At 35.8% G+C, this 17,021-nt stretch overlaps 2 protein-coding genes across 4 annotated transcripts in view; one reads left to right on the forward strand and one right to left on the reverse strand.

Moving 5' to 3' along the window:
• Positions 1–1,767: 1,767 nt before the first annotated feature.
• On the reverse strand, positions 1,768–9,360 carry LOC114240582 (spermatogenesis-associated protein 20). 2 transcript variants are annotated; one of them, XM_028171159.2, is made up of 6 exons: positions 9,107–9,360; positions 6,929–8,554; positions 6,643–6,851; positions 6,005–6,225; positions 4,563–4,695; positions 1,768–3,663 (listed from the first exon to the last, which is right to left on the reverse strand). In XM_028171159.2, exons 1-6 carry the CDS (start codon positions 9,250–9,252, stop codon positions 3,524–3,526), a joined length of 2,475 nt encoding a protein of 824 aa, XP_028026960.2. In that variant the 5' UTR covers positions 9,253–9,360; the 3' UTR covers positions 1,768–3,523. The 2 variants fall into 2 exon arrangements, with proteins under 2 accessions (XP_028026960.2, XP_028026962.2); XM_028171161.2 differs by having other exon boundaries at positions 4,578–4,695; positions 9,107–9,338.
• Positions 9,361–12,545: 3,185 nt separating this feature from the next.
• stet (stem cell tumor) overlaps positions 12,546–17,021 on the forward strand; it is a 127,657-nt gene continuing 123,181 nt past the window's right edge. Inside the window, exons 1-6 of one of the 2 annotated variants that reach the window (XM_089734429.1) lie at positions 12,546–12,722; positions 14,185–14,283; positions 14,450–15,043; positions 15,133–15,156; positions 15,765–15,863; positions 16,191–16,256. In XM_089734429.1, the coding sequence (XP_089590555.1) occupies positions 14,783–15,043; positions 15,133–15,156; positions 15,765–15,863; positions 16,191–16,256 (450 nt within the window). In that variant the 5' untranslated portion in view covers positions 12,546–12,722; positions 14,185–14,283; positions 14,450–14,782. The remainder of the gene's footprint in view (positions 12,723–14,184; positions 14,284–14,449; positions 15,044–15,132; positions 15,157–15,764; positions 15,864–16,190; positions 16,257–17,021) is intronic. The other variant, XM_028171315.2, reaches the window with a different exon arrangement.

Raw genomic sequence — 17,021 nt, forward strand, 5'->3', positions numbered from 1 at the left:
TCACACAACTCCGCTCCTCGCTTTCTCGTCCAAAAGTCCTGGGAAAATACGTACCACAGACACGTAATAAAGGGAATAGAAAGTAGAAACAAGATACCAAATAATCACAGTATCACAGACTGTGTTGGATGGTTAAATTTGAGGGGACTGGGTTCTGTAGGTTGATGAGGGGCTATTTAAAAACACACTGTTTCATTATAATTATATTCCAAATACTTTGAACTCTGTTACACCATTACAAAATTATTATCTTTATATTTTTATAAAACTCTTACATGTTGTTCTGACCGTGTCTAGATGCCCCCAGCGAAAAAGTCCCGACTTTTTCTTACGAGAAGACAATCATCTGTTTTTTAAACATTAGAAAACAGGTAGAAAAAAAAGAAAAACCGATTTATGTCAATCGTATTTTTTATTGATAAAACTTGACTACGAATGACTAACGGATTGGATCGGATAACTAAAGAAAAAATTGGCTTACTTACTTTATTTTTTTTTGATTGCTTAGATGGGTGGATGAGCTCACAGCCCACCTGGTGTTAAATGGTTACTGCAGCCCATAGACATCCACAACGTAAATGCGCCACCTACCTTGAGATATAAGTTCTAAGGTCTCAAGTATAGTTACAATGGCTGCCCCACCCTTCAAACCGAAACGCATTACTGCTTCACGGCAGAAATAGGCAGGGTAGTGGTACCCACCCGCGCGTACTCACAAGAGGTCCTACCACCAGTAATTACGCAAATTATAATTTTGCGGGTTTAATGTTTATTACACGATGTTATTCCTTCACCGTACAAGTAAATCGTGAACATTTGTTGAGTACGTATTTCATTAGAAAAATTGGTACCCGCCTGAGATTCGAACACCGGTGCATCGCTCAACACAAATGCATCGAACGTCTTATCCGTTAGGCCACGACGACGTTAAAATGTTTTTATATTATTATAAAGCTCAATAGTTACTAAATAAAAAGCGATAAGGCTAAACCGAAGAGCCACATTCAACTAATTTGATTATTATTATTATTATTTTCACACAATTGTATATTTAAGAGATACTAAGCGGTTACGAATACCATGGACGGCCCGCCGCACCAACATATCTATTCTCAGGCAGTTAAAAATAGAAAAGATTCAACGTCTATCCACAATCTGCCTACAAAGAATATTGCGGTATTTTGGTCATGTTGCACGTAGGGATACCAGCAATTTGGAACGCCTTGTGGTGACCGGTAAAATAGAGGGTAAAAGGCCTAGGGGTAGAGGTCCCAAACGATGGTCGGACCAAATAGCGGAGGAACTAGGGATACCTATCAGCGACGCACTCCACCGGGCTGCAGGGTGGGATCGATAGAGACAGTTGGTTGACGAAATCGGATGGAGTCACGATCCTCAGCAGTGAGGAACCGATCGAAGAGAGAGAGAAGCGGTTAATAAGTCACCATTATTACGAGATTAAAATAGAAGACGCACTAAATTGAGAAATAAATAGTAATTTCTATCTGTTTAAGGCGAACTAATTTGTAATCAAGCTTTGTTCACCGGATTTCTTCTATTCTTTATAGAATTAGCAAACGCTAGAATGCAATATTTCTTTAATCGCTGTGTAGATAATGAACGCGGCTAGGCGTGTTTTGATAAATGTTTTAATTATGGTCATTAATGTGTATACTGTCTAAGGTTATTATACTTACTATGAAATATGCTCACCGTGGATCTCAAATAAAACTGTAAAAAACTTTCATTTTCAATAAAACCAAAAGATAACGTTTAATATTTATTAAATAAAATATCACGAAAACTTAAAATATGCTCCAAGCAATATGTTTTTTCAATAAATATTATGAAATAAACGTACCGTAATAGCCATTTCATGACTTTTCGTGACTTAAATTGCACGTCATCACAAAACAATTCTCAGACTGAAATTTCGAATGAGTGAACTAATCAGTTTTCTCAGCCTTAATATTTACCTTCGAGCGACTTAAAATTTATTTTTCAATTAAACAATATAAATGAAGATCATCGATTAAAATTATGTGTTTATAGCTAATTTAAATGACTGACTACTACTACTTATAAGAGATATTTAAATTTTAAACACGCGTTGAGATCTGAATTTGTCAGATCTTACACTTTTGTTAGTTAAATAGCACTATTCTAGAGATTTCGATAAATTTAAATATAAAAGCGGTTAGATCTATTTCACAAAATTAAAGGGTAGAAATCAACCTTGGTTATAAGCATCTGAAACCGAAGTTGGTGTTTGTTATAGTTTGAAATAACCAATGATCTGTTAAACATAAGGTCTACTTTAGTATATCCCAAGCCCCGAACACTGTAAAAGTAGTTTCTAAGAAAAATCGGTATAAAAACTCTTGTCTGCAATCGTTATATAATGTTATCAGCTATATCGTTTTGTTTGCAAAATTACAGCACGGCTATGGCTAATTACTATGTCACTATGTTATGTAATATATATTATGGGTAACACGAAAAAGTATAGTTATGATTAATCATCACATAAACAATCACGATTAAAAAAATCGTAGTTCCATATTTTATTTATTACGAAAAATGGTGCTCTCTAATAGTTTTAACAGAAGCGTGTATTTTTGTTTACTAATAAAATTGTCAGGAAAACATCAACACACATTTGGCAATCGAATCAATATATTTTTAATAGATATATTTTAACGGTACATGACCAATAGAGGAGTACCACAATAATAAGACTAAGTATTTTTATATTTCTGTTCCAAATGAAAGTCTAAAACAGCACATAATAAAACTCTTCTAATTATGTGCACCATGGAACAATTGCAGTGTCATTTGTATACCTTGTAAAAACTAGCGATCCCGCGATGCGCCTCATTAAGTTGTCAGCATTCTGCATTGTTCAATATCAGAATGTTATGCGTCTATAGATTATGCACTCTATGGTATCATGAGATTTTTTTTCAGGTTCTTTCAGGTGATAGGGCTGAACTTGCCTGTGGTGGTCGGTGGTGCGGCCTCAGAACTTTACTTAACGAACTTCGAAATCTTCCGAATATTAGAACAAATTTAGTGATGGGATATAATTTTCATTAAAAATGCTGACTAGTATAATTTATAGGCATATATAGGTTCCCTATTAGTGTAGTCACAAAACTGATATTCTTATTGCCATAGCGTAAGGATAATTAGAACTTATTTTTAAAGAATTTCCTTTATGTTGGGGCATCACCTCTGCTAGCAGACGGTGTATGTGAAAACAGACCAGGAAGAGGGTCTCACCGCCCATCCGTGTGCTTAGTGTAACAGCGCCCCTAGCGGCAAACGCAGGCGAACGTTCAACTCCATACAAATTTTAGTTAACTTTTACGCTATCGAGAACGTTAAAAAACTCGCACTAAGCCCAATGGTGTTAAAAGGTCACGAAAGCCAGAGCCCGCAGATACCGTGAATACCTTAGTTTTTCCTGTAAATAAATATTTCAATGTTATATTTGTAACAGCAGTATATGACTTCTGCTAGGCTACTTCTTAGCCACGGCAGCTGGTGTTTCGTCTAACAAGTTCTCGAGTTGCTTGACGTCCGTAACGGGAAGAGAGCACGCGTAGCGGCGGCACACGTACGCCGTGGGCACGTCGCCCGCAGACCTCACACGGTGTAACACTGGAACAGCAAATGTACAATTAATAAGCCCCGTATCACTACATAGTATAAACATCTGTATGCTTAAATCTTTAAAACTACGCAATGGATTTTGATGCGGTTTTTTTTAGTAGATAGAGTGATTGAAGAGGAAGGTTTATTGTATCATAACATCCATTAAATAGTGGAGAAATCCATAATAAATTACAGTTTCCGAAGCGAAGCGAGGGTGGGTCGCTAGTTTACAATATGTAGAAACATACGTTACGAACACATCGGAACGGTCCCAAATGAAATTGTGTGTATGTAACGTATAATTATTAATGGGTTATCCGCTGACATAGATAACCCAAGGAATATCGCGAGGACTTATATGACACAACAAACAACAAAGATCAAGATACATTAGTTTTTCATTAAAAAGTATAGTAAAATATTGTGATCGTCATCCGCCAACTAATTATAATTGCTTCATTAGGCAGTCTCCATATCTGATTTCTCTACCTATCTATGACCCTAATTTCTGCTAGAGTACGCAGCCCGCATTGGTTATCCATTTATGTTTTTTTTTATTGCTTAGATGAGTGGACGAGCTCGCAGTCCACCTGGTGTTAAATGGTTCAGTGGTGGAGTCCATAGACATCTACAACGTAAATGCGTCACCCACCTTGAGATATAAGTTCAAAGGTGTCTCAGTATAGTTACAACGGCTGCCCCGCCCTTCAAACCGAAACACATTACTGCTTCACGGTAGAAATAGGCAGCGTGGTGGTATCTACACGCGCTGACTCACAAGAGGATCTACCACCAGTAATTACATGTTGCAAACCAATCACGCTTTTCTTTCGTTCAAACTCGAAAACCATCCATTTACTCATGTACGTTAATGATAAGAAGAAGAAGAGAGAGTCCGGACTCACGTATGTCGGACATACCGGCGGGCGTGTCGGCGGGGTCGGCCACGCACAGCACGCGGCCCGGCAGCAGCCGCGTCCGCACCGCGCGCACCATCTCCAGCGTGCGCGGGTCCGAGCGGCCCCCCGAGATCAGCACCTGCCGACCACATCTTGCTCTTACCCATTCAATCATTCGCTGGTCACAGATTAAATTTAACCAGTGGCCCCGCAGTAGTCGAAATTCGACTATAATTAATTGAAATTATAAGTTTAAACATTATGATGGTTCTATTGTCAAACACTATTATAATTCGATAATATAATTACAGTATTCGCCAAAACTGCACTCTAGATCAATAATATTAAAGACAAACAATAGTAATCTATTTTCAATTCGACCAGACTTTAAGCAATAACAAAAAGTTTCCAAATTGACAGCAAACAAAGAGTACCTATATTTTTATGTATGTGTTGTGTCAAACACATGGTAGGGTGTATAATGATTTCTTTATTGATTTAAAGTATCTTTTATGTATTATTTTAAAAAAATATTAGCATTGTGCGCTCCTTCTCTATATTCTCCATAAGTGTGAGAAATTTCATACTTCTCCGTCCGCGCAATTTTCGTAAAAAGGGATACAAAGTTTTTGCTTCACGTATATAGATATTCGAAATATAAACGATAGAATTTGTAGCTAATATAATATGTATAGATATATTTATTTTTTATGTTTTGTTAATTGGCTACTAGTACTTTAGCTAAACGCCAATGAAAGCGGTCAGCGGATAACGGAAACTGTCGAGTCCTCGAAATAATCGGAAATTGTTGTCAAACTTTGTAACTTACAAAATGTACGTATTTTCGTAGCATTGTTTATTAATGTGTGTCTTAGGCGTTCATTCATCGCCTTTTAGATTAAGTTAAATTTTATTAGTTGTTTCTTCAGGGATGATTTCCCGAAAGTTAGGTTGATTGGTACGCCGCCGCGCCGGTCGCTTTAACTGGTGGCTTTTTATTTCAAGACGCAGGAACAGTCTCATTGCCCAACTGGTGTTAAGTGGTTATTGGAACTCATGGACTTTACACCATGAATGGCGAGACCATAAAACCGTGAGACATGAGGTTTAAGTCTAAATTGTATCCCCTCCCTTTAAAAATAAGAGCTCGTTGAACTTCGCGGTAGAATTTGTTTTTCCTAAAGATAACATTATTTAGATACTTATTTTTACAACTTGTCATTTTTTTTTATATTTTGGATATAGCCAAAAGGCTGAATGACAAAGAAAAAACTCGTGTGCAACACTGTTGTCAATAACAGTGCTGTCAATTTTTATTGACAGCAATCTGCGCTCCAGTCCCCAGTCAAATTCGATGGATTGAAACTAGCTGTATATTTTAGTAAATTTAAACATTAACTTTTCACCTTATAGCATAATTAAAACTTAATTTAAACGTTAATTCTTGCCTGTGTAGGAGAGTCACTATAAAACATCAGTGCGGACATCATTTCTGGTAGGGCAGTGGGAGAGTCATTAAGACGTTTGGCAAAAGCGACAAGTATTTTTTTCGCCATCTCCCTTTCCTTCTCGCCGCTATTTTGTGGATCACTCTTATCAGCGTATGCGGCGAACCGTAGGAGATTGTGGCATGAAACACTATTACCGGACGGTTCGGCACCATCTTGATCTATAATCAAATAATATAAAGGCTATGTTTGAGAAGGTAAAACAAATAGCTGCTTTACCTATTATAGTTACAAAGTCTGAAAAAAAAACTAATAAATAGCCATAATAGTAAATGGTTGTAGTAGATAATTTTTTTTTTTGTTCTTTTAATTGGCCTATTATCTACTTTCGGTCAGACAGTGCTTTTATAAAAAAAAGCTATGCTAGCTAGCTAGTTATAATCGCTGCTCTATTTCAAGTTTCTTTCCCTACCTTATCGCTGGTTTGGTAAATATCTATTTACTGTATTATTCATGAACAGGTTCTAATTCCACGTCATTTAAAGTTCTTTTTGAAGTGCTATTAACAATTCTGATTTGTTAAAAAAAATGATTACTTCATAAATTATTATGCAATGTATTTCCAAATATTAAATTACCTTCTTTAAGTCTCAACACTATAGTTTTATCTTCGGTTGAACATGTAAAGTAACCTCCACCTTCTGAATCCCAGAACATTTCATTTTGTTTATCTTGCAATTCACGAGCCCAATTCAACCAACGCCGATCAAATGATGCTTCGTACAAATCGAGAAGGCCTTTGATAAGAAATGCGTAATCGTCCAAAAAACCCTTTATTGGTTTTCCTCTGTAACAAAAATAATGAATGCAAAAATACTGGATAATTAGCATTGCAAACATATTTATGGACTTTAATAACATTACATTTGTATGACGGCTCCATTTTCATCTCTGTAGCAGGAGTGCAATAAAGTATTTGTGGATACATCATAAAGGTTCTCTTTTATAAAATTTGCAGTCTTAATAGCATCCTCAACATAGCATTTTTCGCCCAAACCTTGTCCAGCTTGTGCCAATCCTGACAGCATTAATCCATTCCAAGAACACAGTATTTTGGTGTCTAAATCTGGACGGGGGCGGTTTTGACGTGCTTCGTACACAATCTTTATACAGTCATTGATGACTTGGTTAAATTGTTCAATGTTTAAACCAAACTTTTTTGAAATTTCTTCTTTGCTCTCATATATGATTAAAACATTTTTGTTTACCAGCTCCCCATGTGGATCACTACCCGGAGATATATTACCTTCTTCACTAACAGAAAAATATTCACAAAAAATATCCAAGTAAGATATTTCATTTATCTTTTTATCATTCAATAGTGCCTTTAGTTCACTATATTCCCACACACAGAATGCTCCTTCTTTTTTCTTGGTAGTTCCAAATGTAGGATATGAATCTGCGTCTTCAGCACTGTAATACCCACCAGATTCATGTCTCAGATCTCTGTTAACATATTTGACGATATCATGGACTACATCAGCATAAAATTCATCTTTAGTTGCCAGGAAGGCATCAGTGTAAGCAACTACCAACTGAGCTTGGTCATACAACATCTTTTCAAAGTGAGGAACATGCCAATCATTGTCAACCGAATAACGTGCAAATCCACTGGATACATGATCATGAATGCCTCCTTTTGCAATTTTAGTCAATGTGTATAAACACATTTCTAGACATTTTTTTCCATCAGTATTTGATTTATCTCTAGCGTAGTAATGAAAGAGAAAATTGAAAATTGATGCTTGAGGAAATTTTGGGGCCATACCAAATCCACCAAACTCTGGTTCATAAATCAACATATATTTCTGAACACATTTGTCCCAAGTACCCTCTCCTGGAACTACCGAGGATAGATTGTCATCAAGAGATAATTGTTGCAATGCTGAAATTACATGCTGGCCAGCTTCTAGACACTGTTGTTGATTTTCTTTCCATTTCTTAGCTAGAGTCAGAAGAACTGTTTTGAAACCCGGACGGCCCCAGCGATCTTCTGGAGGGAAATAGGTACCCCCAGTGACTGGTTGAAGATCTGGAGTTAAGAAGACAGACATGGGCCAGCCTCCACTTCCTGTGGAGGCCATGACAAATAATAAATAAACACGATCAATATCAGGTCTCTCTTCTCTATCGACTTTGATATTAACATAATGTTCGTTCATAATTTTTGCAACTTCTTCATTCTCAAAGGACTCTTTTTCCATAACATGACACCAGTGACATGTAGAATAGCCCACTGATAAGAATATCAATTTGTTTTGCACCTTTGCCTTTTCTATAGCTTCTGGACCCCAAGGATACCATTGCACTGGATTGTGAGCATGTTGAAGCAAGTAGGGTGATTTTTCATTTATTAAACTATTTGTATGTTTTGGTTTATCTGCAACTGGGGGGGTTTCCGAACTAGGTGATGCCATTATTATTTTATTATCACTGAAACTTCTTGTGATCTGAGAAGGACTGATACTATTTGGCACTACAGTTGACAGCCTGTAAATATTAAATTAAGAGTTTCTTATTTACACTATTTTTTAATATAAACAACTTATATTTGAGACATTCAATAAATAAATATATTGTTCAATAAATTTTGTTTTAAATTTAGAAAACAAATCTTGCAGCAAACAAGTCTTGTACCTATTAGAAAACAAAATTTTTAGGTTGAAGTGTTTAAAACAAGTTATTTCATAAAACTGTCTAATCTACATAATAGGTACAGTGAAAAGAGGTAATTTAACCTAGTTTTGTTTCAAATTAATTTGTAGAAAATTTACTTTTAAATAAAAGATTTTAGTTACAATTTATTATAATAATAATTCTTAATGAATTTATTAACTAGGACTAATAAAATTCTTTTTTTTTGAACCCCGTTGCACAAGGTCATTTACGTTGTTAGTAAAGCCACCATGTAAACAACAACAAGGTCAATCAGTAGATATTGTGGAGGGAATGAATTTGCATAGTAAAGTTAGGTTTTGGAATAAAAAAACAGTTAATACTCATTTTGGTCCTAATAATAAAATATTTGTAAAATATACATACCTTTTGTGTAGGCCCAAATCCCTGTGAATGCACACAGGATTGGTGAAAAGCTCTGTAGAGATATTTTGGTTTAAATTAATGTTTTTCAACCTGTTATCACCCGTTGACAATCTTCGAAGCAACAAAACAGCTCGACCACTAGGCATAATAATGTAATAGAAATGAAATTATTGATTTTACCACATGAGATTTCCCTTTATTTTTGTTTTTATTACATAATGTCATAATTCATGACAATATCGATTTTTCTTCGAACGTCATTTATGAAGGCAAAGGCCTATGATATTATTATTCCAGGTTTTCGAAATTACATTTTTTTTATGTAGCAAGATGAATCCCGCCGTAGTTCGGTGAAACCAGATGTTTCATGGTCCTTCGAGAGTAATTGGTAATTAGGTAGAGAAAAAAAGAGATAAAGGTGATGCTTGATTTCTGCAAGATGGAGTGTCAGGGTGAATTTTCAGCTCTTCTTTTGTCACACCGAATCTCCACCCGGATCCTGTTCTCGCAAATTCTTGTCAAGAGCACGAGCTTGGACACCAGTGAAGCCACTAATGAAAATCACGCTTTATCGCTCTGTGCGTTGCAATTATGATTAGGAGGAACCGGGCTACCGAAGGCCACGGTCCTAGATTCACGCTAATTTTGATTGTGCAGATGAATTAACGATACATGTGGCATATTATTGGTGAACTTCGAAGAGTCCGCTAACCGAAAAATCCGATGAAAGTCCGACGAGCGTCGGACAGACGTCTCGTGAAGCGCGTATCAGTTTAGTTGAGAAAAGGTTGGTAGCTCTTTTCAAATCTTATCTCAGCCTAGGGATAGAATGCTTGGGTGGAACAGCGTTCTCTATTAAATTTTTTATAATCCATTCTCTTCTACCAGCCGTGATCTCAATACTCACTCTTCTCTCTCACATATTATCATTCACACACTTCATCCATGTTCTTCTTCGGTCGACCTCTTCCCCTTATATCTTGCACTGCCCTTTCTATACAGCTCCTAGTAACATGCAATTTTGATAAAATAAATACAGAATTTATTTTAATCAAAATTACAAATTAATATATTCTGAATAAAAAAGGCAAAAGTAGCTACTGAACTTTAATTTTTTTGAAGTCACAACCTTAGTTAACATTTTATCATAAATATTATGTATAACAAATTAAAAGAAATGGGTTTCATTTCATTTCGACGAAATTGGGTGAATTTAAAATAACCTCTCAATAAAATGCTATAGAACTCAGATTCTAGATGTTGTACTATGTCCAACCCCAGTGGAAGTAGCCAGACTATATAGCACGTTTTGAGGATGATAGGTGAACGAATGATAGTCACTGCGTGGACTAGTTTTCATAGTACTACAGGCACATTGACCCCAGAAAGGTTAGGGTTATAGTTTCTAAAAACTGCTTGTAAAGTCTTTTGGAGTCCTATACCCAGAGAAGGATCTTGATAGAAACAAAGTAAAAAAAAGTTTTTTTTTTATATTTACACGTGTTATTTTTAATTAATAATCTAGCAATTTTAATTATTTTATAGATTTTTTTTATTGCTTCGATGGGCGAACAAGCTCACGGCCCACCTGGTTTGAAGTGGTTACCAGAGCCCATAGATATTTACAATGTAAATGCGGTCACCTACCTTGAGATATGAATTCTTAGGACTCAGTTTGTATAGTACAACGGCTGCCCCATCCTTTAAATCGAAACGCATTACTGCTTCACGGCAGAAATAGGCAGGGTATAACCCTTACGGACTCACAAGACGTCATACCACCAGATAAGTTTTGTAAATATGTATATTTTTTATTCAAAGGCGTCAAAATATTAATTACCATTATAAAATAGAGACAATTCACTAATACGTCCCTGGAATTCACCTGAAATTCGCCAAATTTCAATTTGAAGAAACGTCAAATTAATAAAATAAATCAATTCATCTTCACGCTGCGAACTAATCATGAACTAATCATTCATTCCAATTTAAAGCTGTTATTCACAATTAAGACTTCAACCGCAGTCAGGTCTCAAGGTCAAGGGTCGGTTGCGGTGATCACGTCGGATGTCTTTGTGTTCCAGTAGCCTATTAACAGCAGTAGGACCGTGAGCTCGTATCTTTCATCACGTATCTTTACAATAAAAAACAATATTGTCACTGGATGAATACAATGGATACAATGTAACTAAGAAGGTTTATTTAGAATTTCTTATTAGATTTATGATTAAACACTACGACCCGGAAAACCCTAAAAATTTATTGATTTTTTTTGCTACCAAATGAACATGTAAATGTAGTGCGAACATTTCAAACTAAAATATTGTAAAACGCGGTATGAAACATATTATTATGCAGTTATAGTTGTCCAAGTTTCTTTTTTTTTTATACGTTTTAATACGTGGACGAGCTCACGGCCCTCCTGATATTAAATGGGTACTGGATCCCATAGACATCAAGAAAAGCCACCACCCTCCTTGAGACATAAGTTTTCTCTGCCTTACCCTTCAGACCAAAACGCCTTACTGCTTCACAACAGAAATAGACAGGGTGGTGGTTCTCGTGCTGGCTCACAAGACGTCCCACCACAAATTCTTGAAAAATGAAGAAAATACAATAGTGAAGAGAGCATTCTCTTACAACATACTGTTCAATTATGATTAGGCAAGAACCCTTTTTCATCAGACATTTTTATGGCATTGTTTGTAGCTACATTTTCCTTAGGTGAATGGGTTCCGTCGTTCATAGACATCATTCGCAACGCTAAGTACACAGCCAATCCGTTGCCCATTGCTGGGTATTCTCTACAAATTTTGTACGAAGAATGACATGTCAAGAAATACTATGGAGGGAAGTTCATTGCTTAGCCGAATGGTGCGTGGCAAAAAATATCTCTAGAAACGCACTGTGGATGAACGCAATAGTTATGGATTAGTATGGATTAAATATATTTCGGTGGCGTTAAGTGCGATAATATTCTGAATCCTTGCGCGCCGTAGTATCAGCCAAAAGTAATTGGCAGCTTTTCGATGATATTCCTTCAACATTAATATGCCTTAATTTATTAGTTTGGAGTTGTCTTGTCTACAAGGAACGGTGGTCGTGGCGAGGTCGAATCAATAGGTTTTCGTAATTTCGGTTTTGCAATTTAACATAATATGTTTATTTAAATTTCATCTGATTAAAGTTTTAAAGACAAGTGGGTCTCAAACTAGTAAAATCAGTACTTATTTTATGTGAGCGTTTTACTATCAATGACACCGCGTTCTAAAGACTAAGAAACAAGTCACTGTGCAGGCCAATGTTTTAACATGAAGAGTAATGCTACCTATGAAAGGGCTCCATTCATATCCCCGCAAAGTTCTCATTACATATTTTATAGTGTGCACCCTAAGACCTCAATGGCTTCAACCCCACGACGCATGCGCAAGAAGTTGGGCGCCATTCTCGTTTCCAGCCTTAGGACTGTTTTGACGTCCTACTTATAATAAATGTACACCATGCTACAAAACGGTCTGGCCTAATGTGTTCTTGACACGAACAGTAAATTTCGTGGAAATGAAGTCCAGTGTGAAGTTTCCTTTATGATGGTGGCGTAAATTTGGTGAAAATGAAGGTAACAATTTTTTTTGGTTATGTTTTGTATTGCGGTTTGTTTTCATTCATGTTAAGGATGAGGTTATGAAATTAAAAGAATCTGACATGTAAGGGTAATCTCGTAAAAAATTAATTAACTATTGAACGTTATGATGATTGCATATATTAGATTAACATGGATGTATCTACAATGTGTAGAATCTAATTAAATACAGCCTGAAACTGTGAATGAGATTTTTTAAATTTGGTTTTGCTGTAATTCCAGTTATGTTAGCTGTATAATTTTTTTACGAATTTAACGATAATAATATATCGAACATAATATTTTTATGCAACATCATTGCATTGAAAAAAAATATCGTAGTTTTCATTATTTTTATACTAATAAAGATAAGTTTATATTTTACGCTGAAAACGGAAAATCTTAAAATAAAATTCGACAAAAAAATATGATTATCACATTCAGTATTGAATACGTGGGCTTAGAATTAAGCGGGGCATGAAACTGTGTTCTGTTGCCATGACAACAACGAGAGGGTAACAGCCCCTGATGGTCTCACGTTTTCCTCCCTCAGCTGATTACCTATCTCGCTACTGAGAAAATTTTATTTGATTCCATAACAACTTTTATTCGAAGTCTGTGGGTAAATGTATCAAACTGAACTGAAAATTTAATGAATTATATAATTGCGTTGAAGAATTCTGTATAATGAAAAATTAAGTTGAATATATTTTATAATAAAACGAAAAATTGAGCGGTTAAATTTAATTCCGCGATTACCTTAAGACATGATGTTAAAAACTCAATTGTATTCTCAGTGGTCAACCCTACAAACTACAACGAAATATTGCTTCGCGACTAAATTTAGTCGGATGGTGTGCTATCCGCGCAAGGCCACATTACGCCCTATCAATCGTCACGGGCTTATGAATTACAAATCTGCCAAAATGACAATGCTTAGGTCAGAAAATGAATAGGTATTGTTTCCTGATCACGTTAGGGAAGCCCTTCTTTATTTCCGTTTCGACTTCCGGAGCCATTGATTTACACTGTCCGGAGCAGTCGCTTTACATTCGGTGTTCGTTAATTCGACAAATTACTATGTCGATTTAATAAGGAATAATCGATAAATATTTAAGGACAATAACCTTTATACCTTTATACTTAAGTATCACTGTTGCACTGAACATAAGGTATCATATATGGTTGATATTAAAAAAGTAGTTGTAAATGAAATATTTAGTGAGAAAATTTATGAAATATTCGAAAAATTTTAAGTGTTCTAATAAGATGAATTCGAATGTAAATAATTCGTGAGTTCGAGTCATTCGTACACCCCTACCATGTCACCCATTTTCAAAAACAGCTTTTGATAGTAGGGAGCTAATTCTACTCAAAGATCGCTTTTGTCCTGAACACAAAAGTTCTGATAAAAGATTTTGACTTCAAGGTCGTGAACATAAAATCTGTATTGTTTTAGGAAAGGTCAAATCAATTTTGTAGTGAGGGGTCCGGAGCCTTTAAATAGAGAGAATCAGCTTGAAGTTAAATTAAAATTATTAAAAATTCTTCGTCTATTGTAAGTCTACCCTACCACATAACGAAACTGAGCAATTCGATAATTTTTCTCTTTAAGATTGAAGTCTATAAAATATTACGTAATTTTAAATTTACTCACAATATTTCTTGTCTGGATTCAAATGTTTATATATAGTAATAATATATATCTTTATATTTTGTTACAGAATCAAAAATTTAATTATGGAAAATGCTAAACGTAGTGCCTTAATATCTTCCTATTGTACTAAATATCCTGTGAGTCCAAATAAATCGTCCATTCATTCAACGGTTCCATAAAATCTGTCCAAAGCTTAATGTACAAAGAGACTTAAAAACTGGTTAATAAGTTGTTGAAATTACCACAATATAAATATTAAAGGCTAAATAAATATCTAAATTTCGAGTAATGTTATTACAATTTTGGCCTGTCATTGTGAAATTAGTTCGAAAACCAATGAATTGTTGAATTAAAATCATAAAGTAGCCAATTCGGTGGAGTGGATGCTGTGGTCAGCAAGATGTCCGTTTGGGTGGGGAGAGGAGGCGAAGACCGGGCGGAACCAGCCGGTCCAACGTCCTCCACTCTCTTGTCGAATAACACCTCCATGGAATCTGGGATCGAAGCCGGGGTCTTACCCACAGTCACGGGATCCTTGGCATCAGCACGGGATTCTTTGGGTTCCTTATCACGCGCCGCAGAACCTCTCTATGATACAGATCACACAGATCTTGGTTCGGAATTGGATGAGGCGGAAATACGAAGGGAGTTGATGCACGATGTGAGTTTAATGTGAAACGAATTATTTTAACATAAAATATATACATACTTCTAAAACTTCGACGACTTAATTAATTTGTTTGCTTTCAGAAATGGCGGCTACTTTTCGATCGAGTGAGTGTCTTTCGATATACTCTATATACATTCACTTCTCTGCATCTCTTGTCAAAACATTTTCAATTTCCAGCAATCTAAATAAAATTTTCTCAGTGTTAACATTTTGACAAATAATGGGTTTAAATAGTCATAAAACAGATGGAGTCCTCCTCACAACGAAGGTTCTTGTTAAAGGCTCATATTTCAAAAATGCTGTCATTTACGATCCGGAAACAAATTTCACAGAATATTCTTTGTTTTGGGCTGATTAAAATGTAGAGGGTTGTGGTATAAAATGTCCTTAGGCAGATAAAGCTCGTCGGTAGCGCCAAGGATCAAACGGTGAGTCGTCACGTACAAAACATTGAGATAATAACAAGCAAGAGATAGGGGCGCTTGTGGGTTTTTTGTTCGTCTGTTTTTGGAAATACATGAAAATATCGTAACTGAACTACGCACATGTGTGAAGTGGGAGATAGCACGTGATAATGACGTTCGGATGCTATGTTGAAAACATAATTAGATAGATGGATCTTTGTACGTGACCGTGACTGCCTACTAAAATATTTTAAATACGTTCTTAAGAAACATAACAATTGGGTTGTTAACTCAATGCTTTATTGCAGTTCGATCCAGAGGGTTTTGGCGAGATCCCGTGGCCTGACTTTCTACAAACACTTCAACATCCTGATTTTATAGCACAGGTCCCGACTCATAAAAGAGAGGCAAGTACAGGAATAGTACTTTTTTATTTATTGCTTAGATGATTGGACGAGTACACAGCCCGCCTGGTGGTTACTGGAGCCCATAGACATCTACAACGTAAATGCGCCACCCACCTTGAGATATAAGTTCTAAGGTCTCAGTATAGTTACAACGGCTACCCTACCCTTCAAACTGAAACGTATTACTAAGGCAGAAATAGGCGGGGTATCATATAAGGTACCTATAGGTTAGTTTTTATAGTTCGTACAGTAAAATAGAAATAAAGTTTGTATTAAACGGTTGTACTCTAAAAAATGATTAATAAAGATAGTTATTTTTTTTTTCAGATCCTTTTAGATAAAGCTCAATGTTCGAAAACTAGTGCTATAACATTCCAGGAGTTCGTGAATGTGGTAAGTATGTTATGTACATATATTGAAAACAATTAGAATTTGTAGGCAGCGGCTTGGCTCTGGCCCTGGCATTGTTGAAGTCCATGGGCGACGGTAACCACTCACCATCAGGTGGGCCGTATGCTCGTCTGACTACAAGGGCAATAAAAAAAAAGAATAGCTACAAGCAAATCAAAACCTTTATAATTATAATTGTAATCGAAGTTATTACCTTCGATAAAGAGTGGTATTTGATATGTAAAATTGACTTTTTTATGCTGGTATACCACATGCCTATCTATACGTCGCTATATACCTTTACAGTGGGTTAGGTTATGTCCCACCGCCTCCCACTTTACAAGATAACTAAATTAAGATGCAACATCGATTACGGTCGAGTCTTAACAAAAACCAAGACGTCTCACAAAAATAAAAACACGAATCGACTTAAGTTATACTGAGCGAGATTCAAATTCAAAACATAAAGGTGTCTAAACGCAAACCACAAAGTTAAGTCACTTGAAGCCAGTGTCCAAAAAGCATTCCTTATCGGGTCCTACTGTCGGTTCTCGAAAGTCGATAAGGTCTTCCACGATTTATTAGGTAGACATTTATTTTTGTATGGTTAAATATATTATCTTAAATACGTATTAACACTGAGCACGGTCGTTTATTAGGAATTTATTTTTTATTTTGATAAGATCTTAAAAGGATTTCTACTCGATTCATTTTAATTTTATCTTCGGGTTAAACTAATTTCATTTTATTTCGATGTTAGATACAAAG

This window comes from Bombyx mandarina, chromosome 17, assembly GCF_030267445.1.
Source record: "Bombyx mandarina strain Sakado chromosome 17, ASM3026744v2".
Lineage (NCBI taxonomy): Eukaryota > Metazoa > Arthropoda > Insecta > Lepidoptera > Bombycidae > Bombyx > Bombyx mandarina.

Excerpts from the sequence above, each read along its gene's own strand:
- LOC114240582 (XM_028171159.2), bottom strand. The coding sequence starts at position 9,252 with ATGCCTAGTGGTCGAGCTGTTTTGTTGCTTCGAAGATTGTCAACGGGT. Across the intron at positions 6,852-6,928 it reads AATGGAGCCGTCATACAAAT|AGGAAAACCAATAAAGGGTT; the intron begins GTAATGTTATTA and ends TTTTTGTTACAG. Across the intron at positions 3,664-4,562 it reads CGCCGGTATGTCCGACATAC|TGTTACACCGTGTGAGGTCT; the intron begins GTGAGTCCGGAC and ends TTGCTGTTCCAG.